Consider the following 26,039-nt stretch of genomic DNA (forward strand, 5'->3'; position numbering starts at 1 on the left):
ATTAAAAAAATTACAATATCCATCCTAACTGATGCTCAGTTATAAGCATTTGGATTTCAGTAGCCTAGATGAACTCCGGCTTTGTAGAAATGAGAAAGAATTTGTTGACAACAGCTTTGTATTGAGAGCTGTATGATGAATACAAGGTTGTTGTTTTTTTTTGAGGGAATTATTTCAGACTCAACACATTTAGATTTGACTGCTTTTCCACTCAGACGAAATGACATTAAAGCCTTTTGTTGGGATGCATTAAATGTATAATCCATCATAAATATGAAAAAAAAAATGCAATTGAATTTATAAAAATGGGCCTTTATCTGTCTATATGAGTTAATATAATCCTGCATTTAATTCTCAATCCCATTAATGCAACCCATACTCTTGAATGAATTATATGAATCACTGCCGTGCATCATCCCTGTGCGCTAACCCTTGTGATTCCGGCAATTCCGAGTGCCACTGAACGCGGCACGGAGCATCCTCATCCCGTACATCACAGTAGTGACGTCCTGTGCGGACAGATAGATGCACAGATAGATGCCCTCGCTGTAAGAATCGTAGCTCTACGGTCTTAATATTTTGCTGTATGTGAAAGATCGTGTTGGAGGTCGGCAGAGAAGCAGCAGCAGCATGCAGCGGAGCGCGGTGGTCGTGGTGGCGGACAAAACGAGCCTGAAAAGGCCGTTTATTTTCGCAAATGCTGTTCATATGGTAGGGGAATTTCTCTGCTTTTAAATTCAACTCATCCTAAGAGCTTTGTCATGTTTTTATCACGTCTTTATTTTGACCTAAATAATCAGTCAGTCAGTCTATTATTAACTCAAATAAGACTCGTGTTGTAGGTTATACGTCTGTCTCTCATACAAACATGCTGCAGCGAGTCCCCTCCCATCACAATATGCACTATGTGCCTACTGCAGTATATATTCTATCATAATGTTTCTAGGTTATAAACAAAGAGAATCATGAAAGAAAAGCAATGAGAGCGACTCTAAAAACAACACAAAAGTGAACACACTGAATATCATTATTATAAGGGATGACCATCATTTTTTTTTTTTTTTTTTTAAATCTTTCCTCATTAAAAAAAAAAATCTGCTTTTTCAATCAAGTCAAAAAAAAAATGTTCTTTTTTTTTTGCTTTCTTAGCTGTGAGTCTAGAGCCGTGTGCAGTAAAAGGTTTCGTTTTGGCTCTTATCACTGTCCTAAAAAAGGGTATTATTCCAGTTGTAGGCTAATCCGGGATAGCATTAGCCCTTAAATGAACCAAAGTGCTCCTCTAAGAGGACGAGTTCTGCAGGCAAAGCTCCAATTTCAACATCTTAAGTAGAAATCCCGACCCATTTCTATTTTGTGAGACTATTCTCTTTATTTAACCTGGACGTCTCATTTATAAAAACAACATAAACAGCACATAGGAAAATCACAACAATTTCAAACAGGCATTCAAATACCCAGTGGCCTTAAAAAAAAAAAAACACACATGCTTCTGTAATCACATTATTTATAGGACCTTACATTTAAGTGATGGTATCTTCTCCCTTAGTTGTCTCTATACCCTTAAAACACTTTGTCTTTGTTTCTGATCTTGCAGTTGTGTGCAAAATGTACCTTATTAATCATGTTCCTATCTCCAAAGGCGCTGTGTTTCTTCATGCTGACCATGACAGTAGCCTGGCACAGAGACCTCATCCAAACGGGCAAAGTAAGACTGACGACATACGCTCCTCTGACCCAAAGAAAAAACTTTCCGTAGTCGAGATTTAGTTGTTTATTTGAGGGCGTCGATAGCTCCCGTTTTGTGATGTTTTTAAAGCAGCAAAAAGAGTTGCTGAGGTAAACAAGAAACAACTGTGGAATTATTAATGCATGGCTGCCATCAATATTTCCTAAAAGCACCAACAGCAGCACTTCTCTGAAAGACCTGAGTTCAAGCCCTTATGTTGACAAGTATTTGCCAGTTACAGCGTCCTTGGGCAAGACATTGAGTTATCTTCAAGTGCCGTTGGGTACCACTCTGCGGCTGACCCTGACCCGCGGGATCCTTTGTAGCCGCGCTATCTCGGGAATGCATCTGTGGGAGCAAAAATCACATTCATATTAAGATGAAGTGGAAATGTCAGATTAATTGTTCTTAAAATGAATCTTTATTTCAGATGGGGTTTTTTTTTCTTCTTCCAGTGAACAGTCCCCTTTAATGCCAGTGTTTTTTTTCCTCCTCAGCTGGTGTCCAGTGCGTCTGTGGTGATCATGTACGTCATGGAGATCGGCTGCCTGCTGCTCTCAGTGCTCGGTGTGTTTGGAGCCTGTAAAGGAAAAAGATGGTGTCTCATACTGGTAAAAAAAAAAAAAACCTGCTTTCATTTTGTGTGTGTTACTGAATAGTATTTGTTGTAGTAAATTATGTTTTTTTTTTTTTTTTTATGTGTGCAGTATGCGGCAGGGATGGCAGCAGCAAGCCAAACAATAATTGTTAGAACAGCACTCAGTTACCAAGACGTTTACGAGGTATAGTACCCCAATGTCTTGCTTTATCAGTATGTCATGTAATCCTGTTGTACAACGTAACTTATGTCTGATTAGCTTTAACAACAGTATGTGTTTATATCACAAAGAATGTGCTCACTGTGTTCTCTGTCTCTGCACAGAAACGTGTGGCCCGTGAGGAGGCAAAGCTGCTCTCCATGATGCCACTGAGTGGAACCAGCAAAGCCAACAGGACGCTGCTGTATAGTATTCAAGAAGAAGTAAGCAGCTGTTTCTTTGTTTCATTATGTTATACAACAGTCTTTATGAAAAAAAAAAAAGGGTATGGATAGGGTAGGATGCTTTTGTTTGCCACATGCTTTGTGTTCATTTGTCCATCTATCTCGGCTTGTTTCTGAAATTAAACATCAGCACAGTTACAACATTCAGGGAGAATGAGTCTGTGCAACATCTATCTCTAGGGATCTCTTAATTCAACTCCTTTTCAATACAAAAAAAAACATCTTTTCCCTAAGTAGAGATCTGCTCTCTGCTCTGTAGGTTGTTCCTTTTTTCACTCTGATGTCAAAATATCTTGAAAAGAATATGAAAAAAATGGACTCTGTCTCGTGTTTCATGGTAAATCTTTTGTCTTTTCCTGTTTTAGGGATATGTGTGTTGTCACAGTTCCCACAATGCTTTAGGGAAAGACAACAGGAAGGATGATGTTGCCAGTATAAGCTTGATAAGCTTGGCCTCTACTTTGAGCCTTGATTTTTCTCTCCAGCCATTTGTTTACATTTTGGCACTTTAGCAACATTAGACGTGCCAAATTAGCCATTAGCCGTTCCTGTTTACAATATACCCGTGGACATAAAGGCAAATATCGCTGAATTTCATAGGAAGTGAACAAAAAATGAAAAATGTCACAATCCTCAAGCAAGTTTTGAGAGTTTTCTATGACGTCTGTATGAATTCCTCGTGGTGTATTTGGTGATATTCTCCGAGAAAGTGTAGGTCAAACTGAAGCTAAAAATAGTGGGATCACGTCTCAGATTTGACTGAGTTATGACTCAGAACATCCCCCTTGGGGAGGCCACGTCACCGTTTGAAAACCTCTGTAACACAACCCGCACTCTTAATGGTATCACAGCCACACAAGGTTGTCCCTGCTGGCTTTCCATACTTTGATGGTTCTTACTGTTTTTCGTTACTCGCAAAGAGTGATCTGCTGAGCTTGCCAATAAAGCAGCTTAGCAGCCCTTTTTGGGACTTTGGGACCAAAGAGTTTGGTGGAGTTTTGCAGTCTAAATTCACGCCTAACACAAAAAGAAACAAATGCACAATTAAATTGGAATGAAAACACCTGCAGTATAGTTAGACTTGGGGTGTGGCCTGGAAAGCAGGTGTGTCCTTCCTTGAAAAGGTAAGGATTAATCAATCATTGATGCAGATTTGTGTCTGTAGTATATATTGTTGTGTTTGTGTTTGTGTTGTTTTGGTTTGATGTTTTATTTGGCCTGTGTCTGTCTGTTTTGTCACCTCCAGTTTGAGTGCTGTGGTCTCATTGAAGGCTACAAAGACTGGGGCTCTTCCATCCCTCCCTCTTGTAACTGTCAATATCCGGGGAAATGCGTAAGTGTCTCCCTTTATATAAAAAGGAGAGAAGACAACTCATTCTGATTTCTGAAGCCACACATTTATCAGGGTTGATTTTATTGGAGAAAGCTCCACACACTGGGTTTTTCTGAAGTGCAAAGTGTCTATGTGGCTATGTAGATACTGTTTAAGCAACTCCATAAAAGCTCCAGTAGCATACCCAACCCAAAATTGGTAGAAATATATTTTGCTCATATAAATGAATATAGAAAATATATAGAATATTACAAATAAAATCATAATATATGATACAATGTTGATCGACACTGGGATAGTAAACAACAAAGTGTGAAAAGATCATCCAAAGAGTGTTTTAAAAGTTGAAAAAAGAAGATCTGGCATTACTGTTTGAACCCAATCAACAATGTCAGATCAACATGTTCTGGTTTGTCCCACCAAATTCAAAGCACCACATTACCGGGGAAACAAAGGAATAGAATTTCTGCAATGTGAAGGGCCAAATGAATGTCTCTTCAGTAACAGGTCAGCACCTCTAGGTGGAACCACAACCTTAATATTGTTAGTTATCTGGGAAGAGGCACTTCACACTTGTAAGTGTTGGTCCATTTGCATAAGACATGCAGAACATAACTTTGTGTTTTAAGAAGGGGTTAAGGGATAACATATTGCTATGTATCAACATTCAGAGTGTATATTCATATATTTAAATGGGCCCTAGAAGTTGTATTTTGATTTCATTAAATTGATGTTGATATATGTCTGTTACTTAGTAAACCGTTTTTTGTTTTAAACTCGTATCATAATGGGACGATTTGCTCCTCCCCAGATCCGACTACGGGGCAGTGCCACCCTCGGGGCTCCAAAGAACCAGTATGTTTATCAAGAGGTACATGAAATGAAGAGTTTTAAGAACAATACAGGTTTACTGGTCAAGTAAGATGTTTCTGTTTACTTTAAATATACTTTGATAGGTGTAGGCTTATCCGTCTTTGTTGAATTAACTTTATCTATTTCCATGTATCTTCTGTTTCCCACCATGATTAAATCAACCTGCTCTTCTTTTTTACAGCCTTGTCTTCCAATTTATGTTTCTGAACTGAAGCTCGCATTCTCATTGGCGATAGGTATACAATTTGGAAGTGCAGTATTTTGGGTAAGCACTCCCCCCGCTCCCCCCTGGCCCCCATATATTTATTTGTGATGTTGGACCTAATACAGCTATGCTTTTGAAAACCAGCTCCATCGTTAACTTGACTTGACTTTCCCCTGCAGGAACTTTCTACTGAGACTAGGAACCTTTGTTAGATTCTGCATTTCCATCGCAGGAACCAATGTCTAAATTTAGGTCTACAAATCACTGTTTGACTCAACAAAGTTGTCTGCTTTTAGGGGGAGTATTCCCCCAGGGTATAGGTACTTTTAGGTGGGGCTTGCAGTGTTGAACATTTTTCACTGGTTGACGGCTTGACGCATTTTGTTTCAGTCACCATTTAAAAAAAATTGCAGTCAAAAACAAATGAGATTGCTTTTTTTTATTGTGCTTGGACACAAAGAACATCGGTGAAGTTAATTTGGCAGCAGGAACTGTTCAGTTTCTACAAAAGTAGTTCCTGGAACTAAAAGTGGAAATGCAACTGTATAAAGCTTTTTATGATCAAATTCAGACTATGGTGTCTTAGCTGACACCAAATACATTGAATAATTCATCTAGTTGTCTTCTACTTATTTGTTACAAATTCATACTTCTTGTAATGAAGTTAACATCTTTCACAAGGACACTAGTAGATATTTGATCCTAAGTAAGCAAAAATCATGTGAAACCGAGCTGTAGGCCTTGATGAACACCAATCAGAGCTAACTCTTGTGCTTGTCTTTTAGGTGGTCTTACTCGTCATGAGCATCAAGCTGATGGGCCAGATTAGACGGAAACAGGAGTTCATGGCTCTCCTCCAATCAAACAGATATGTTCCTGGTGCCTTCTAGTCACCTCGTACGGTTTTTGATACACACTTCCAAGTTATAAGCAAAAAGACCTTATTTGAATTTGCACATATAAACTAATTATGCTGTACACCATAACCTGGCTAATTTGTGCTATAGCAACGTATGTTAATATTATCATTTTATAATACATTATTGCATGTAACTGATATTGAAAATTAATCTACATGCATAGATCCAATTAAAAAAAAGTCTTGTTTTGCCTTACTGCTGTAAAAAGCAATGCAATTTGAAAGAAATGTAATATTTAATAGTCATTACATTTTCACATGCTTTTGTCGAAAAAATGCATATAATCTTAAGAGAGCATTTAGAAAGATGTTTGTTTTCTTTGCTGGAACCTTTCCTGTATTTTGTCATTGGCAGTAAGTGTTGACTTATCGAGCTGATATTTTCCTCAATGAACCTTGAAGTGACAGATACTAATATAATGCATCTGCTGTCATAAAACTTTGAAATATGCATACATCTACACACCTTTATTTGCTCTTGTGCAGGGCTGCAGCTACATGTTTCCTTTAATGTTTTATGGTCAGTGTCTCCATGATTCACAAAAGTCTATATTTGATGCACACCACTAAAACTAACAAATATAAGTGGACCAACCTATTTTACACACATATATATATATATATTTAGATGCTTGTCGTAATCTAAAGCTCACTCGTTCATTTTTCCAGCATTAGAGCAACTAATAATCTTTGATATATAATCCAACTAATAACCCGTATGTAGCACCTTTCTTAAACAGTGTTTACAAAGTGTTTGATTGAAATGTAATAATTGATTTTATAATTGAGCGATGTATTTTCTTGGGTACATAATCAGGTCAGACAGAGGAGTGAGCCATGGCTCTCATTGGGACACCAGAATGTCTTGATGCCTTGTTAAGCACATTTGAACGTTAATCCTTCTGTTTTATTCTGTTTTTGAAGCACAGTTAATGAGTTAATTATGTTAAATGATGTCCAATGGGAGGAGAGAAGACTCTGTTTGGTTGCACATGCAGTAGACATGCAGTAAATCCTCAGTTCATGCTTCCAAAATGTGGTTTTTAATTTTATGGGATATGTCGGCCAGGCAGCTGCAGAAAGGTTTGAGAGGCTCTTTAAGGAAAGTAGGTCACCTATACTGATGCCAATCTCTCCGGAGAAGCCTTCATGCGACATCACTTCTCACATGACTTTCTGCATGGGCTGCCTGCGGTTCTAACATCTCTTTGATTAACATCCTGTCGAATGAATTTCATTTGAAACAGCAGATCCAATGTCTACCTGTGCACTTTAACCATAAATGCCTAAAATATGTTCAAATATGTGTTTGCAAAGTTGTTGGTGTTTTGATTTCTGTCACACTGTTTTTATTTTTATTTATGGGGATGAAGGTATATAATATTTTGTAAATAGCAGGAATAAAATATGTGATTCTTGTTCCTATGATGTCATGAAATCATTTCCATGAGTTAAAAAAAAGTAATTTAATTACATGTCATTTTAGAATCAGTTTAAAATCACTGGTTCTGTCTTTAACAGTGTTTTGAAAATAATTAATTATTAAATGGGGATATACATATAAAAAAATGTCCCCTCGAAGTGTAGTGGAGTAAAAATAAAGAGTGTAGATCAAATGGAAATACTCAAGTATAATGGTACTTGTACTTTACTTGAGTTAAAGGTCCCATATTATATTCATTTTCAACGAGTTTAATTAGTCTCAGAGGTCCCCAAAACAAGACTTTTCAGATTTTACATTTGTGATGATTCCAGGAAGGTTACACAGCTGACTAACTCATAAAACATACACACCACAACAAGTGATAAGGCAAGTGAGAAATGGCTGCTTTACACATTTCCATTTTCCCTTTAGGCACCCAAAAAAAGTGAACAAGAAAGTGTATCAAGTTGCACCTTCCCAGTAATCTGTATTCTTAACACTTCCAGTCATGAACAAAGGCACCCACTCCTCGTAATTGCCTGTCATGCCAAACAAATGTTACGCACCATTGACGTCCCCTTGTGCCAAATTGTACAAAAAAATATTCCCTTAAACACTGAAGTACTCCAGTAGCGTTATAGGAAACCAAAAAGTTCACAAAACGTTCAGCAAAAAATACTTCAAGAAATTCAAGAATCGCACAAAATTACAAAATAAAAGCACACATCTTATGAAAACCCGTACATATTCCAAAAGTAAATATTTTTGCAGTCATATCTTTATCAGAGCTTTATATTTTATAACTCACATCTCTTGAAAATGATTAACCTCCACTGTATAGAGGATCAAGTCTCCTATATCAAAGTGGGATTATACTACATAAGATAGTTTGAATGGGTTCAGTGGTGAACACAAATTATGTTACTCACACTGAAAACAGTTGAAGTGAATGTAGTATATAAGAGTCATGCAGATGTATTGTACATAATTTCCTAACTTTAAAAAAATCCACTTAAACCTTGAATAAAAAAACTTAAGAAAGTATTGTTTTACTTGTTAGTACACTAAGCATCTTAGTGTACTGCATATCCTTGTGCCGAGACCATGGTTACCATTTTTGTTATTTTCATGCAGAATATGGTAATTTGAAAAGCTGCCAAAAATGAACTCAGGTGTTGGCTGCAGCATCTGCGAGAATGATGTAGTTTCCTGCATTGGCCTCTGGACTGTAGACCACTGTAGGGGTGTCATCCTTCTGATCAAGCCGGCACAAGATCACGATGCACAGCACCACTGACAACAACTGCAAGACAGTGAAGAAGAAAAGGTTATTTATCACACATGTTGAGCTGATTCTTCCTCTGCCAATATATTCTGTCTTTCCTAAAAAAAATGCAGCTGTATTCAAAACAGAAGAAGGCAGAACAGACAGAGTCAATGGGACAAATGTTTTATATGTAGACATTTCTGTGAAAAAAATATGTAAAGATAAAACAGCAAGTTTGTGACAAACACAGTGCATCAGGGAAAAACTGAGACTAAGTTAGGGACCGTATTGAAATTAATAGGACACGAGAAAGGGTAAAAAAAAAAAAGAAAAGTGCCAGGGTGCTGTTTTGCTGAAGAAGGGTTTTGATTTATAACTTATATCAGGCTTCTCTTGATCACTATGCTGTCGCTTTGCCTGATGGGCATTGATGATTAGAGGTTTCTTTCTTTAGGTTATGCTGAGAGAGAATATTCAATTCAAACAGTCTGAAAATGCATTTTCTAGTTTCATACAAGCATCAAACACAAAAGGTGGGAAATAAAGACAAAATTTTGCAGTTCCGATCTGAGTTAATCGTCTCAAGGCCCCATGTTAAAATGCTCAATTTTACAGCAGATTTAAGCATGTTTGCACCATTTTGGTCTCTATAGCTTGTTTTTATTCATAAAAACTGTAGGGGGTTGAATTTTTATATTACTCACTCACACAAAATAAATCATATTAGGCTTCAGAGACTGTAGAGATTTGATAACCTTGTGTTTGGCTAACCTCTTGATCTTCTTAAACTCTCTGGTCCAAATAATGCTGTTTACATCTGGCTCTAAAGAAACCAACATGTCTGACAAAAAAGGAGCTTAGATACATTTGAGTGGGGAAAATTGGTAAATAAAAAGAGAAGAAGTACTACTCAAAGTATGAAGCTAGGTGGAAAGGTGGGTAGGTGGGCACAATCATTATTGACAAATGTAGACTGACTGTACATACCAAGAGTAATGTGATTCCCAGCATTACGCCAAAGCAAGAATACAATACAACCATTTGATGAGCGATCAGATGAGGAATGCACGGCTGAAACAGGAGAGTGGCTCAGTCAGCTTAATGTTTTATACAGCGTCTACACAAATATGTTCAGGCAAACTCAACAAGATTCAAGATGGACACTTTACACTGTATGTTTTATTGCTAAAACTCCACTCTGATCCTGTACTGCAAACCCCTCCATTTAAGCCCTGCCTAGAACAGGCTGTTTCTGTGTGTGTAGCTTTAAATGCAAATAAGTTGTGTTAGACCACGCCCCCTCTCTGGAAGTGCTTGTGGGTGGCTTTAGGTTTTCTTGCACCATGCCCTATTGTTTATGGTGAGAAGGCAGACTCAGAGGGCAGAACATACACCTAACTGCGGGAGTGTCAACCACCTGGGGGAGGGGTTACTGCCCTTTGTGATGCCCTTTGGGATACTCTCCAAACAGCCAGTTTGAGATCACATTTTCTGAATAGTAGAGAAGGCAAATGACAGAGAGGATGGACTTTCCTCATGATTTGTATGTAGGCTAGGGAAATAACAGATGAGTGATATCACTTCCCTATTCTATAGAGTTTATATTTCATGGAAATGCTTTGACTATCAATTTTAGTTCCTTGTCAGTTAACCGCTTGATGTCAGAAGCATCCAAATGAGGAACATAGAAAAATGCTGTAGTATGGAAAACAAGTTTCATACTTGATATTTGTTCCGATTTTGGATGTAAAGTTTGTCCATTTTCAACAAGAGGGTCTGTTACCCCTTATTTGTTCTGTACTAAATTACACATTCAATTCTGACGAAATTCAGCAACAGACATTCATTGCTGAGGTTTTCAGTTCACAGATTATATAAGCATAGATTTAGATGAGCTTATTCTTGCATTGCAGTTGTACCTCAGTTTTGATATGGCAGCTATTAAACTTCAGAATGATCATTTTGAATTTACCTCTTTGAAAATCATGACGGGCTGGACACCAGCAGACTGTAAATTAATGCTGTTCATAGGAAGTGCCACCTAGAAAAAAATCAAACAATGAAGGGTAACTGGTACTATTGCAACATTGGAGAAGGACAGCAGGCTCAGTTTTATTGGGATTCATCATGTACACAAGGATAAACGTCTTTTCCTTTTGATGTCAAACATGCATACACAAATAAGATTTGAATAATCTGAGCATCACAGGCTACAGAACATAATAAAGAAAGACGTGTGTTTCACAGGGAGCCACAAACCTCTCCAGCTTCTCTTCCTGTCATATCAGGTGAAATGTAGCTCTAGCGAAAGTCCAGACTATATTTTGCACGCTTGTTTTATTGTTTATTCTCATAACATGTCAAATCACTCCTCCACGCATGCTCACTCATTACTCCTCGTAATCATCACATCTATCCAATAGCACTGCTCCACTCCCTCATTGTTAGCCTATCACATTACTGCTGTCTTGTTTAAAAATGGCTCTCTCTTCCACTAGTTCATTCATGCCATCGTTACGAGCGACCCCCCACCTCCCCATCGCCACCAAGCCTTCGCAAGTTCATCCCCTCCTTCATCCCATCAGCCTCAGATCACAGTATCAGCCATCGTCCGGTCAACCCCAGTATTCGCAGTTTGCCTCAGATGACATCATTAACCATCTCCTCATCAACTCCAGTCTTCACAGTTCAATCAACTTCTTCATCGCAATCGACATCATCCGCTAACACCTTAGATGTTGTTGTCGCTCAGGGACTACATCTTCAATCACCCTGTCTCCCTGTAGAGTTCGAGCGCCAAAGATTCTATGTCACGTGTAAAAAAAAGTTCATCTTTGAATCATTTACTTGTCTCTCCTGATTGAACTGGTTTGAACTAAACATAATCTCACAGTAAAGGAGATGTAAACCAGTCACACTACAACAAAAGCACAAAAATTAAAGGCTTCTGTCTTTAGGGAAGAAATGACCTGTGATTCTTTTTGTCAAATGTAGTATGCTATCTACAGTAAGTGGTGCTAGAATCTTCACTGTTTCTTTCCAACACCATCAATTTTTTTTCAGATTTTCAATCTTGTATATTAAATGTTAAAGTTATCTATCTGTATGCTGAACCCCTGACTTTATCTGAAAAACCTGGCCAAAACATCTTTCAAGAGTCCAAACCAGATATCTTCAGTTTCTCAGGAAAACTGAATCAGGAATAAATCCCTGAGTTCAGTAGTCTGATCCCAACCTTAGAGAAAAATATTTAAAGCTACCATAATGATAAGAAATTTGAATGTTTCCTATATTTTCTGGCTTAGTTACTGCATAGTAGCATTCTTCTCAAGTAACAACCTCCGGTGATGAAAAATTAAGCAACGCTAAAAAAACTGCAGTTCCTCAATTGTCCACTTGAGGCTGGCTCCAAAAGTCAAACTATTCCCATTGGAGTTCATATGAAGCTGTTCATCTTAAAGCAGAAATGAACATGTCTAAAGTCTGGTTCAAGAAACGATTTTTATCTCTATGGCTCATTTCCTTATTTGTAAAAACTGTAGTGGGGATGATGATTTGTCTTTAATAATCTCCAGTTTTGATTGTATTAGGGTAAATAATTATGCATAATTCTGATTGTATAATGCATCGATTGCATGATTTGACTGACAGTTGGTGGCTTTGTAGCTGTTTGCCAGGAGGCTAGACTTCACTTTTGTTTAATCCTTTTATTGACCTTTAACCGTTAACTTTGTTTGTGCCATGTCTTGGTTTTTCATTATGCTAACTATAGATGACGAGCTACAGGGGCTAGATGGATGTGTTTTAGCAGCCAAGGTATTTATATGACTCCACCTCTTAGCAAAGGTTTGTTGGAGTCATTGTTTTTAAAATTGGGGCTACCATCATTGGGCTTCACAACACCTCGTCAAAAACCAATGGGTGATGACAATGATAAACAGTTTTACCAATGAATACTATATATCAATGGGACCTACTACAAAAAAAGCTTGGCGCAAAAATAGATTTTTTTTTCCCACTCACACATGGATTGATGGACCATTCAGTGCACAGGCAGGACTCTGTGATGTTGTTGCCCCAGTCAAGGTATCCCCGATCCAGTCCACAACACTGTAACTATAAAAAAATATATACATATATATGTATTTATTCAAACTATTACTGCATCTGAATTGAGGTACTCAAAACTGCTTCTGAAAGCCATAGTGCTCTACAACAATAATTTTCAACTGAATTAATGCATACACACACTAAGACAGGGCTACATACATGCTTCTCTATTCCATGGACGGCTTTTAGATCACCTTCTGTAGCGTTAGACAAGGGCAGCAAACTCAGGTAGCGCATCCTTAAATCTTCAGACAACTGCAAATAGAACAGAATTAAATACGTCTCGACAACTAACACGGAAGAGAGAGGGCAATGTTCATTTTGTTAGTTCAACAAATCAAAAACAACAGAAAGTTAAAAATGTAGTTCCTACAAAGTTCAAAAGGGCAATTGAACAGTATTTCAGATCTAAAATGCCTCAAGTTATAACAGTTATTGAAAATGTGAGAATCCTTGCACTTGGCTTATCATATGTACAGTATAGCAACTGTAACTGACAGACAAAGAAGGTCAGCATGAAATGTTCCTGCTTCCTGCTAGTTGAAATGATATCAACGGTAGAGCGGTAATGAGGCTTTAAGCTCCTGTCTGGTAGTTATGTATTACTTTTCAGTGTCTGTTTCTGTATGAGTTTGGTACAGGGTCTAAAAAGAGAAATGAAGAAAACCTTTCAAATTGAACTTTATGATACCTCAGGTTGCACAGCCAGTACTCCAATTTCACTAACAATCAGATACAGGCTGCAGAGGATCATTCCCACTGCAGACTGAAACACACACAGAGAAACACACACACACACACACACACACTTATGGGCATGAGCATTTACATTCACATTCACAGTACTGTATAGTTGTTCTACAACATTAATTATGAGGAACAGTTAAAGGTTTTGTTTTATTCCCTTCTTCTTCACCCACCACAATGAGCGCCCACTTCTTCTGCTTGCAGACGCCATACACACCGATGATACTCAAGAGCAGAGGAATGAGGGCATGAACGTACATGCCATAAAAGCCGGTTAGCATAGTCTCTATCTGTGGAGAAAACAAACACAGAAGCAGGTCAGATGGATTGGTAAACAGTGAAGAGTCCAATCCTCTTAGCTGGCATGAATGCACTATGCACAAAGTGGCTGAAATGTCATCTTTAAATCCTGCAGCTGATACTGACGTCCAGATTGGAGTATGTGTATGCGGAGGGGAGTTTAGCTTGACATAGATGGAGCAGTATTTGTCATGTTTTTTTTCAATGCAAACTTGCAACGATTGTTTCAGCCTTCATTTTTTGATATGGTTGGTCCAATTTGGACTTTAAATCCTTTATTTTTATTGTCCAGCTTCAAAACAGGCGATTGGAAATGCATGTGTATCAATGCATGTGTGCATTTAGAATTAAGCTAACTCAACAAGTATGAAGAAAAAAAAAAACACTGGTTAAATGTCCATACATTTTTGCAAGGTTAAACTTTTTCCAAAATGATAAATACTTCAAATCTGCGTCTGATTGGATGCCGGTTGCACAGATTTTGATTTACTTTCTTGTTTTGTGAATAGTCATCGAATGCATAGGCTATAAGTCATTCTAATCCTCAGGATCCCTTTAGTTTTGTGATATAATCCGTCAATATACAGATTCATAGGTGGATACTGACTGGGTTAGTATTCTTTAGAGTTAGTGCATGTGTTACCTCTTCATCCTTGCGGAGGTATATGTGGCTAAACAGAGTGATGGCTAACAGCAGGACGCCGATTATCTGCAACGACAGCAACACAATATTTTTTTAAGGGCTGCAAATACTGATCATTTTTATGAATCACAAATCTGTGGATTACTCAAGGTAAAAAAAACAACAAATTAAGATCAAAGCCTGAAGCCCAAAGCTAAGTCTTTACATTTTTTTACAAAGCAACAATCAAAACAATATGAAAGTGTCATAGCAAATGATTTATAACATCGCGTGTGCTTATCAGTTCTATTAAATCTGTCACTGTTGGGACAGCTCTGGCTGAGTCATGAAGAGGAGGTCTGCTGCTCTCACGGAACGTAAAGAAGGTAAAGCTATATGGTGCTTCTATGAACACGAGAGGGAGCCTCGCAGAACAACAGTGACAGTTATAACACACCTACAGGGACACACAAACAAGCCAAACCACATGTTGCATAATAAGGTTCCCATAAACGGCTCCGTGTGAAAATCAAAGTGAGGAAGAGGAGGAGTGTTACGTTCCCCAAGATGGCTAGGGGATGAGGGGAGTAACGATAAATTAAAACCCAGGGAAAAGAAATAGGAACTAAATATAAGCAAAGTTTAAAATGACTTATTAACAAACTAAATCAAAATGTGCAACACAGAACAAGCTTCTTCTAAAAAACACAAAACAAAAGAGAAGCCAATTCAAAACTAACACTCAAGATATGAACAATAAGGCCTTAATCGGAACACAACGCTTCCACAGAAGGCTCACACTAAATTTCTAGTCCAATACACACTCAGTCCAACGACCCACTGGCAACTGGCAGCCTCCTCTCCTGCTCTTTATAGTTTGCCCCTGATTAGTAATTAGCCACAGGTGATGCTGGGCACTCTGAGGCTGAGGAGCAACACCTGGGGAGCACACACAGGAGAGAGAGAAAACACAAACAAAACTAGGGCACGTAACAAGGAGGAAGACTGAAGGCTTAATTATAGGTGTACATGTTGATGCTTTTTTTTGCTTGTTTCATTTGGGCTTTCATGTCATCTGGTGATATAAGATCTTAAGATAAAAAAGGGGGAAAAAAATATAACTCCTCAGAAATGAGGCTGTTTGATAATTGATTCATCTCTGAAGATTTTTTTTAAGCTTTATTGTAGAATTCCAGTTACAAATATGAACATGTCGCCTTTCAGAAACAGCAATTCTAAACCATGACAAATTCATCTATCAATCCCACAAAAGGGATTTTTTCCGCCCATTATTTTCTGATATTTTATACTAAATATAGGGGAGAACGGGGCATGTTGTCACACTGGTTATATCTCTACCACCAGATGGCGCTGTCTAGAATTATAACCGTTGAATGTGCAACTTACAGTTCTGAAGTCATTCTGCTACTTACACTGAAATTTGAGGTGAGAACAATTTTGATATTTTTCCAACATTAAAGTAAAAAAACGTAATTGTACATTTTACGCCATAAACATTTGATTAGTAAGTATGCTCAATTGGGAATATTTTACACAGAATCGAGGAGAGAAAATGTTTATTTTGATACCTGAACCAAAGTCCTGCGCTAAAGCTAGCTTGCGGCATAGCTAGCAATAGCACACATGTCACTCTGGGGCAAGTTGTCTCAGTGATTTTGTCTCAGTATACATATATTACAACATTTTCCAACTGCAGAAGCCAACTTTTCTAGCTGTTAAAGTTAATCTTTGCTATGCAACATGTAAACAACAATGTGTGTGTTGATATAGGCTACGGCTTCACAAAGTATTATTAGTAGTAATTCAATTGTTATCAATGATGTGGCCACAAAACGGGAAAAATATACAGGAGGATGCTTAATAAGCATTTAATTTTAAAACTATTTATTGATGAAATGATTTTTTTGTATGTATATGCAAGCAGAAGGAAGAACATAAAGAAGGACAGAAGGGAAGCCTGCTAAAATGGTTTAAAATTATAAACAAAAGACCGACAATGGCAGTACACCAGCTGAAATAATATTAAGGGCAGTGAGGCAGGTAAAACGTGAAAATAAGTCAATAAGGAGTACTGCCAAAGACTTCAGCATTAATTACAGGACCCTCACACGCTACTGTCAAAAGATGACATCCGTAGAAATTGAGGGTCAGATGACCATGCCAACATCAGTGGTGGGCTATGTTCAGCCTAGGCAGAGGAGATCCAACTGGTTCATTTCATCATTAAGTCAGCTGGCATCTACTTCGAGCTGTCACCAAGAGAGGTCAACAAATTGGCTGTGGGTGCCAATTAAAAGTGCCACAACAAGCCACTGCTGAGTGGTTCACAACCTTTTTGAAGAGGCATCCAATGCTGTCATTGAGAAAGCCAGAGTCCACTAGTCTTGCCAGAGCAAGCAGTTTTAACCGTGTCAATGTTAATGTCTTCTTTGATAACGTAAGATGGAGATGAGATTTATTTTTGTGAAGTTTTATTTTATAGATCTTTACTTTTCTCAGGTTGAGATAATATACATTATTTGATTTAATGCTAATTTCATTTATATTTACAATTTGTACTTTACAAGAGTATCTGTTTGATATGATGCACTGTGCCTTTAAGGTTACCCATGGTTACGGTTGGAGGAGTGATATTGCTTTAAGACAAGTAAGGTGTCGCTGTTGTTGTTGTTGTTCAGTCTTGATATGTCATGCTCTGTTATGGACGGACATTAAAAGTATGAGACGCACAGCAGAAGTTGTCCCCGTGCTTTTACTTACCCACACCCGAAGATATATCTTTAATTAAGTATGTTTAGTGTGATAGTTAACGGCAAGACAACTGAGGATAATCAACATCATCCAAGAAGCGCCGTTACAATAATGTAGAATTAGTGCTACAGAGGCATCAGGACCAGCAGACATCTTGAACCAGACAGAGTATAGCTAGACGTGGATTCAAGCAATAATTAATTCCAGATGAATCAATAAAGCAAGATATCTTAAGTCGAACTAAATTGAGTTTAGAATCTGAACATCACTGTTTGTTTCCAATATGGGAGTTGGCATGAATGTGACCATAATAAAAGGCGAACACACCCATTAGTCCATCCATGTATCCATGTATCCTAGCCTATAATTGTTTACAATTTTAAAATGTAAAATTGAGTAGAACACTCACCGCGATCAGACTTGTCACGATAATGTAACTCCGCTTCAACCACACGCTCACTCTCCCCATGTTGTTTCAGAGGAGGTCGAGAGCAATGGATGCAATAATTGTCAAAGCTTTCCCTTCTCTTACATCCACATGCCACACGGAGAAAGAGACAGAGAGAGAAACCAGATCTGGAGAAAGAGAACCTTCCCGTCAGTGTTGTTTGGGAGGAGAAAGTCCCCAACACGTTTTCCAGTTTGAAGACTGTCGACCAACAATCCAAGTTAGAAATTAGAAGGGTGGGGCTGGAGACTTGGAGGATGGTGCAGGTGTCTCATTAATGTTTTAAAAGTGGATTTAAATAAAGTTTATAATGGAAAAAACAGCGAAGAAGACGTCCCTCATGTTAAAGTAGACTAGTTCCATGACTGTTGACATTAGGCTGCATGTTTTTATGACACCGTAACTTTCATTGTAATAACATACTCATTAAATGCAAAACATTTTCTTTTTATTTACTAACGAAATTATAATTTTTTATTGAAAAAATGCGGCAATCCCCTTCTATTTTAGGTGAAGCCTATATTTAATAATATGCATAAAATCCTTGTTCCTTATCTTTATCATGTCTAGCAAAATCAATACAAACATCACAAATATAAAAAGCCTACATTTGCATGTGTGATGTTGCCATAGAGCTTACACAGCTGATTAAGTCATATTAAAGGCTATATTCTCCTTTTATGTATGGGATGAGGTAGTGACCTGAAGTCAAGCTTCAGAAATGCTGTTTAAGGAGAGAGAGCGCTTTATGCATTTTGATTTTCTTCTTTGGCACCCCCCCCCCCCCCCCCAAAAAAAAATTGTAAAACAATTAGCCTATAATAAGTTGCATCTGAACAGAACACAAGAACATCCTCATAGTAGTGCCATGCAACACTAATATGATGTTCCACTGAAATCATATTAGCATCAAAAAATAAAATGGCCCAAAACACTGCAGTAACTTCTTCAAAAAACATGTAATTAAAAAGTTGGAAACAATACCAAAGAAAAGTCACAAAAGTACAAGACCACAGGAGGCAATCATACATTTTTATTAAAGCTTTTACACATTCAAATAGTAAACATTTGTCTGTATTAGTGCATACCTTTACCTCTTCTCCAAAGTACACATTCATTGGTGCGGAGAATAAAAGCAGGTGTCGTCAGAGATGACTGAAATCAAGGTTTCAATGCTTGAAAAACAAACAACCAATAGAAATTATGAAGACATAAAGTTCCACTCAGTTAACTTTGTTGAGGGAACTTGCTGTATCTGAGTATGCTCCACATTGTGTCCCAATCCCATCGTTTCCAATGGGTCCCAAAACCTTCATGGCAAAATTTGCTGACATGAAAAGCAGCCTGAAAATCAAACTCAGGTTGTGTCTGCAGCGTCTAAGAGAGTGATGTAGTTTCCTGACATTGCCTCTGGACTGTAGACCACTGTCTGGGTTTTCTCTTTCTGATTAAGCCGGCACAAGATCAGGATACACAGCACCACTGGCAATAGCTACAAAGACAATAAAGAAGACATGGTTATTTATTTCCAATGCATTTCATGGTGTTTCAGCAGTTGTTTATAGATTATTGAAGGGAGCTGGAGGGAGGGTGGCAGAAAAGCCAGATAAAAGCAGGGACAGAGGGTCAAAATCAGATAAATGACAGCTGCTGCAGAGCTGTCATTTATTTTATTAAGACTTGTGTCGAAATGTCTGCTGTGAAAGAGAGCTATTGCCGTATAGCTGGTGTCAAACAAGGTAAGATAGGATGCTTGGTTTAAATCCTAGCCAGTTCAAGACCAACACAGTCCATCAGGGCCAATCTGAGTGTGAGTTAGGGACCGTATTCAAGTGTGAGAAAAAGTGGGAGGGTTAAGTTTTTACTTCTGTCAGTCACAAATTTCTTAAAAAACATAAAAAAGATTTCTGTCTCATATCAGCCTTCATTTGAACCATGTACAGATGTCGCCTGTATCCACATTATTCATGTGTTATGTCTATATTGCTAAGAGAGATTGTTTACGTTACATTAAAAAAATAACCCAAAATTTGGAGACGGTTATAACAACCTACACTGCAAGAATCTTATTATGAGTGAAAAATGACAATAAACTAGTAAATTCTCCAGCTTTTCATTTAGCCATTGCTCAGAGACTGTATATCTTAGATAACCTTGTATATTGCTCACCCCTCGCTTCTCAAAGGCGCTACCTTCTAGTCCAAATATGGTCACATTTAGCTCCACAAAAAACAACCACGGCTGCTGCTTTTGAAAAAGGCAGTTGACAAACCAATGGGTGACATGACATCAAAGCAGCTATGTCCATTTTTAATACAGTCTGTGGTGTCATTTAGTCCCAACAAACTGTATACCACCTGAGAGGCAAAACCCAGGGTGAAAAATGTGTTGCTATGTCTGAGCTTAAACCCTAAACCTCAGTTTGGAATGAATGAATAAAGGTTAGCTGGAAAGATAAGAGCAAAGCAAATAGTAAGTAAATAAAACATCTGAGTGGCAAAAGAGCTGGAAAAGTACTGGTGGATAAATACCAGCCAGTGGAGGTATGTAGCTAGGTAGAAAGGTGGGTAGGTGGATACAATAATTATTGACTCATATAGACTGACTGTACATACCCAGAGTAATGCGATTCCCAGCGCCATGCCCAACAAATAATTCATTGCAACTGCATGATAAGCGATCAGATGTGGAAGGCACGACTGAAACAGGAGAGTGGATCGATCAGTGTAATGTTTTTTTTATAACATCATCATCATTACTGGCAGACTCAGGAGTCCATTAGAAAACAGATGGTCAAACAAGGTCAAAAGACAAACAGACAAATCACCACCAATATTATACAGCTGTACCAGTGTTTCCACAGGGATGACTGGTATCTCACAGAACTATGACTGGGATTTGTCAGCAGTTTCTCATAACAGCCTGGAAAGTGTTAACACCTTTCGTACAAAGTAGTTCACTTGCACTAGTCCATCAGGTTTTTTTTATAGTATCCTCATGGGGTCCTTATCCCTATCCCAACACACAATCAGTTTTCCAGCCGTTCAGTTGTTGAGATAGATCATCCATGTAAATATATTTGTAGATTAACAAAACAAGAGAGTTCAAAAGAGTTCAGGCAGATTCAATGAGATTCAGGGAGGAGTTACTCCACACTTAAAATTTCAAATCAGTAATAGAAAATAATCTCATGTGGTTGAACTGGTAACAGCATGTAAGCAAGTGATGAGGAGTTAAAGTATATTGTCCTGCATCAGAGGGGGAAATCACTTTTCTTTTCTAAAGAATGTTTTAGTGGAAATGCTTTCACAATCCAACTCGTCATTTGTTAACCATTTGATGTCAGAAGCATCCCAAAGAGACACTTCTCAAATTAAAGTCTTGAATCTTGAGGTTTTTTGATTGCATTCATTTAAAGTATAACGTTTGTCCATTTTCAACAAAAGGCATTTTTTATGGTTTTTTATCTATTTTATTCCCCTGAAATAAAGCATTTGAAATGTAGTACTGTGACTTGAATTCAGATACTGTATCTATGCAGAGATGTAGACAAGCGTATTCTTGCATTGCAGTTGAGATTCAGTTCTCAGAATGTCATTAATGATATGATCAATCAAAACCATAGAAATCAACATTTTCAATCGTTTATTTTCCATTACCTCTTTATAAATCCTTATGGGCTTGACAGTGCCTCTCAGCGTTAGACTGCCACTCCAAGGTGCTAACTCCTAGAAAACACCGGCATGAATCAACAAGATGAATGGTAATAGGTACTAGTGAACTAATAGAGGAGAACATCATTGAGGTCAGGCTGAGGCTACAGGAGTAATAAAATCCAAGAAGATTTTTAAAAAATGTGTTTTTTTTATGCTCTTGGCACAAGGCAAATTCCCCTAGGGGCATTAAAGATTTCGTTCATTCATCATGCACATGAGGAAAATCTTCACAGATTATTATTATTTTTTTTTTACAAGATTTGAACATTTCTGTTACTTTAAAAATTTCAGCCGGCTGTTGTGGTCAAGCATTGGAAGTTATGATGTAATTATTCAGAATTTGAATTCTTAATACCAAATGTGTTTTGATTTAATGGGACATTCAGGTGTTGTAAGATTGTATCTGGAAGTTAAAACCCATTCCATTCCCAGAAAGTCTTAGCCAAACATCTGTAACAGATTCCTCTTTAGATCCCCAGGAGGATTCAATCAGGGATAAATGACCCAAAACTCCTGTAGTCTGATCCTAACCTTAGTACAAGAACATTTCAAGCTAGCATGATGCTAGCTTAAAGGTTAAATGTTTACTATATGTACAAACTTAGTTACTTCGTGTTAGCATTTATACATATGCTATTGAAAATGTGTTTTACCAATGAGTGCTGTATGTCTAAGGGTCAAGCAAAGTTTGCTAATAGAGTACTCACACATGGACTAGTGGACTCTTCAGTGCACAGGCAGGAATTTGGAAACTGTTGGCCCCAGTCACGGTAGCCCTGACCTAGCCCACAACACTGATACTGAGAAGAAAGAAGTTTGATGGATAATTAGTAGACATGGAGTGAAACTGTAACATCATAAGAATCCTAATGCATCCTACATAAAGTGAATCACCATGAAGTGAACAGTAGTGCACAAACAGGGTTACCTACTTGCGTCTGGAATTCATTAATTGCGTTTGAAATACGATCATTTGCGTCAGACAATGGCACATAACTCTGGAATTTTGTTTCTACATGTTCAGCCATCTGCAGGAACAAAAGGACATAGAAAACTATCACAGTTGAACACATTTTTTTTTTGAAGGGTTGCATTTCTTTGTTGTTTATCATAAAGTGTTCGAAACAAACGCTGTTGCAGGTCTTCGTAGGTGACATTGGTCTTCATTTTAAATGATAATTACAGGAAGATTCAAGCAGCAAGCGTTATCCTGACTGAGTGCATGCCGTGACAGGAAATCTACCAGAACTAGAACAACTGCTTTGAGAGAGGACGTTTCAATTATGTTACTAACGATACTGCAGTGGCAAGTTAACTTTGAAATACCTCAGGGAGCTCGACCAGTGCTTGAATACCGCAAAAAGTCAGGAACAGGATGCCCACGATAAATCCCACCGCAAACTGAAACACACAAGTCAGCATTAGCAATCATATTCAGAGTTATTTGATAGTAGTTCTACTTTTATTAAGGGTAGTGCCACTTAAATAATAACTTCTCTAATTCTTGACCCACCACAATGAGCGCCCATTTCTTCTGTTTGCAGACGCCATACAAACCGATGATACTCAAGAGCAGAGGAATGAGGGAAACAGCGTACATGCCATGTAGGCCTGTTAGCATTTCTTCTATCTGCGGAGAAAACAAACACAGGAGCAGGTCAGAGGGATTGGCAAAAAGGGAAGAGTCCAATCCTCTGAGCTGGCATTCGTGCACTGTGCAAAAAATGTGCCTGATATGTCATTTTCTTATCGTCATGCACCTTTTTAATTGATGTCATTGGTTCAAAAAGTCAGCATAACATGCATGCAATTGAAATAAAGCTAATTTAACTCCACAAGTACAAAAACCATAGATATTGGTAAACAGCACTTTACGTTTGTATCCATTCATTTCATTGCCGCAGTATGAAAATCAGGCATCACACACTTGTAACTTACTTTCTTGAGTCGACCCAATAATTAAGACTAGAAAATTCAAATCCTTCAGATAAGATTCCTGTAGTGGTATGTCATGTAAAAGAAGCAGAATATAAACAGTCACAGTGTGAGACTGAGGTTTGATGTAGGTGCATGTGTTACCTCTTCATCCTTGTGGAGGGCTCCATGGCTAAACACAGTCAAGCCTAACAGCAGGGTGCTGATGATCTGCAACGACAGCAACACACTCAATTATTATCATTCAAAAGTTTCGGAGCGTAAACTGCCACTTATTTTCATTATTGAGATCCCACAAATATTCTACAATCAATCAATTCATTGTGACTAAACTGTGTATCACGACACATTTTGTGTCTTCTGTTGTGGAGTTTAGAGTTGAACCACAATACTTAACAGAAAAGCTGACAGCATGGAGTTTGTCCAACAGCTGATAGTGATCAAAAAATATTGGAATATTGTTTACACTGATACACTGCCTGAGATCCTCGGGCAGAGGTCTTTAATGTGTTACTGAGTCAACGCTAAAAACCAGGAGTGACATAATATTCAGAGTAAAAGCATCGAAGCTCTGACTCAAGCTGCCTGAAAAAAATCTGATCAGCAGAAAAATACTTTTTTTTTCCAGAGAACGTTTCCTAAATTTCTCTCTAACTGACTACCCTATTGTTGGTGACTCTTCGATTTTACGAGTTTCGTTGATTTTACCAGTTTATTTTTATCTGCCTTCCTTACTTTATATGATTTATTTATTTTTATTGTAAAGCACTTTGTAAGTGTATTATAATGTGTTTATAAGTGAATGTTTGCCATTAGAACAGATATTAGATCTGGGCCTATGGTTACTCAAACAAGCAGATCCCCTCCTTTATGAAGTGGAGGGGATGTGAGGACTTTTCCAAACAGCAGGTGGTAACTCACAGAAAGATCTAATAAAAACCAACAAGTGGAAGCAGACGAATATGAACAGCTAGCTCGATAAAGCTGATTTCTATTCCATGAAGTCCGGCACCACTTAATTCATCGATGACATTCTGGACCTCTGAACTGAATCAGGGTCAGTTATTGTTTACAAAGCCAGCAGGCAGATAAGCGTCAGAAGATAAGGTGGGACAGAGATATACTATTTACATGCTTGCGCAATAAAGAGGAGTTCGTGAAGGCTAATACTACATTGCCAATTCTTATTTTGATTTATAGCGTTTTCACTGATACAGGCCTAGTTTGATCAGCTTTGAATTTGTTCCATAGTTGCTCAGGATTCTTAAAACTAGAAGTGAGACATTCATTATTATTAAATAAAATGGCTAGTCTACTTGTGGTCACTACATGATGAACTATTAGCAAATTACTTGTTTTATTAGCCATTTAGTTATCTAGTATCTACCTCTAGTATAACCGCCTTCTGCTTTATTTGGTCTACATGCACTACATCACTTTATTCTGTCTTATTTCAGTTTTCATACAGCTCTGGTTACACTCTATTCCTGTTGTATCTTAATGCACCATTGCACTATTATCACTTTATTCATTCAGTGTTTATCTTTTCATACAGTTCTGTATATATTTAGTTCTGTTGTTCTTTATTCGCAATGCACCACTATCACTTCATCATTTGGTAGACTACTTGCCTTCTTGCACATAACTCTGTGTATATATATTTATTTCCTGTTTACTGCATATAGTTCTGTTCACATCTGTTTGTCTGATCACCACTTCTGTCTCTACTCTTTTTATTTTTTGTAGGCTATTTGAACTTTTGTTCTTTTGTATTTGAACTTTTGTATTTAAATTGACACTTCATACTTTTAGTTTAATGTTTTAGTCTACCTGCACTGTAGATCATTTACGGCTCTGTGTGCCTTTGAATTGCCCCCTGGGCACCAAAAAGTTGTATTTAATTGAATTTAGAAATAGGCCTATACTTCTATCATGTTGCTTATGATTTCCTGTTGACATCTTTTTTATTTTCCCTGTATCATTTCATCCAGAGCTTTTTCCCCACACGTTTGAACTTTCTGAAATAAGTAACCTTATTTCCTTATTTCAACAAGGTTCAGCTGCAGAGCCAAACCCAACAAAGAAAGCAAGATACGACTTTCCTTGATTTACGTTCACTGAGCGCGACGTGATCTGTGGAATTAAACAGCCTATCCGAAAAGACATCTCAAAGAAGAACACTCACCGCGATCAGACTTGACGTGATAACGTAACTCCTCTTCAGCCACACGTTCACTCGCCCCATCGCGAGTCACTGTGAGTGGCGCTCGGTGGTTCACAGCTTTTATACATGTTATACAATAACATGGATGAACCTGAAGAAAGAAACATTTGAGACCTCCCATTTGTGGGAAGTGGAACTGGGTGTGGGTGTGTGTGTGTGTGTGTGTGTGTGTGTGTGTGTGTGTGTGTTAAAAACATAACTGAATGTTATGTTTTGTTTTTTTTAATTTCATTTTTAACGACAACAGCACAAGAAACATGGCATCAGACCTTTTCAAATTCAAATTTGGGACACATATGTGGATTCCCACAGGAGTCTGATACAGGCCACATTATAAAAAAAAAGCAAAGTGAACAGCAAATCCCCCCAAAAATAAT

General features: G+C 37.8%; 3 protein-coding genes across 3 annotated transcripts; 1 reads left to right on the top strand and 2 right to left on the bottom strand.

Moving 5' to 3' along the window:
- Nucleotides 1–455: 455 nt before the first annotated feature.
- LOC132956243 (tetraspanin-8-like) lies at nt 456–7,523 on the top strand. The gene is made up of 9 exons (XM_061029562.1): nt 456–711; nt 1,640–1,705; nt 2,224–2,337; nt 2,434–2,508; nt 2,649–2,747; nt 4,015–4,101; nt 4,913–4,972; nt 5,156–5,239; nt 5,965–7,523. Exons 1-9 carry the CDS (start codon nt 631–633, stop codon nt 6,067–6,069), a joined length of 771 nt encoding a protein of 256 aa, XP_060885545.1. The 5' UTR covers nt 456–630; the 3' UTR covers nt 6,070–7,523.
- LOC132956242 (tetraspanin-8-like) lies at nt 6,703–18,686 on the bottom strand. Its single transcript, XM_061029561.1, has 9 exons — nt 17,749–18,686; nt 14,589–14,654; nt 13,819–13,935; nt 13,590–13,664; nt 13,058–13,153; nt 12,812–12,904; nt 10,761–10,829; nt 9,776–9,859; nt 6,703–8,824 (listed from the first exon to the last, which is right to left on the bottom strand). Exons 1-9 carry the CDS (start codon nt 17,806–17,808, stop codon nt 8,690–8,692), a joined length of 795 nt encoding a protein of 264 aa, XP_060885544.1. The 5' UTR covers nt 17,809–18,686; the 3' UTR covers nt 6,703–8,689.
- Nucleotides 18,687–18,805: 119 nt separating this feature from the next.
- On the bottom strand, nt 18,806–25,776 carry LOC132956240 (tetraspanin-8-like). Its single transcript, XM_061029560.1, has 9 exons — nt 25,624–25,776; nt 23,583–23,648; nt 23,017–23,133; nt 22,830–22,904; nt 22,436–22,531; nt 22,211–22,303; nt 21,447–21,515; nt 20,403–20,486; nt 18,806–19,279 (listed from the first exon to the last, which is right to left on the bottom strand). Exons 1-9 carry the CDS (start codon nt 25,681–25,683, stop codon nt 19,145–19,147), a joined length of 795 nt encoding a protein of 264 aa, XP_060885543.1. The 5' UTR covers nt 25,684–25,776; the 3' UTR covers nt 18,806–19,144.
- Nucleotides 25,777–26,039: the final 263 nt, after the last annotated feature.

Source organism: Labrus mixtus, chromosome 22, assembly GCF_963584025.1.
Source record: "Labrus mixtus chromosome 22, fLabMix1.1, whole genome shotgun sequence".
Taxonomy (NCBI): Eukaryota; Metazoa; Chordata; class Actinopteri; order Labriformes; family Labridae; genus Labrus; species Labrus mixtus.

Excerpts from the sequence above, each read along its gene's own strand:
- LOC132956243 (XM_061029562.1), top strand. The coding sequence starts at position 631 with ATGCAGCGGAGCGCGGTGGTCGTGGTGGCGGACAAAACGAGCCTGAAA. Across the intron at positions 712-1,639 it reads TCGCAAATGCTGTTCATATG|GCGCTGTGTTTCTTCATGCT; the intron begins GTAGGGGAATTT and ends CTATCTCCAAAG. Across the intron at positions 1,706-2,223 it reads ACCTCATCCAAACGGGCAAA|CTGGTGTCCAGTGCGTCTGT; the intron begins GTAAGACTGACG and ends TTTCCTCCTCAG.
- LOC132956242 (XM_061029561.1), bottom strand. The coding sequence starts at position 17,808 with ATGGGGAGAGTGAGCGTGTGGTTGAAGCGGAGTTACATTATCGTGACA. Across the intron at positions 13,936-14,588 it reads ACCTCCGCAAGGATGAAGAG|ATAGAGACTATGCTAACCGG; the intron begins GTAACACATGCA and ends TTTTCTCCACAG. Across the intron at positions 10,830-12,811 it reads AATGGTCCATCAATCCATGT|GTGGCACTTCCTATGAACAG; the intron begins GTGAGTGGGAAA and ends ATTTTTTTCTAG.
- LOC132956240 (XM_061029560.1), bottom strand. The coding sequence starts at position 25,683 with ATGGGGCGAGTGAACGTGTGGCTGAAGAGGAGTTACGTTATCACGTCA. Across the intron at positions 22,905-23,016 it reads AGAAATGGGCGCTCATTGTG|TTTGCGGTGGGATTTATCGT; the intron begins GTGGGTCAAGAA and ends TGTGTGTTTCAG. Across the intron at positions 22,304-22,435 it reads TTAATGAATTCCAGACGCAA|TATCAGTGTTGTGGGCTAGG; the intron begins GTAGGTAACCCT and ends CTTTCTTCTCAG.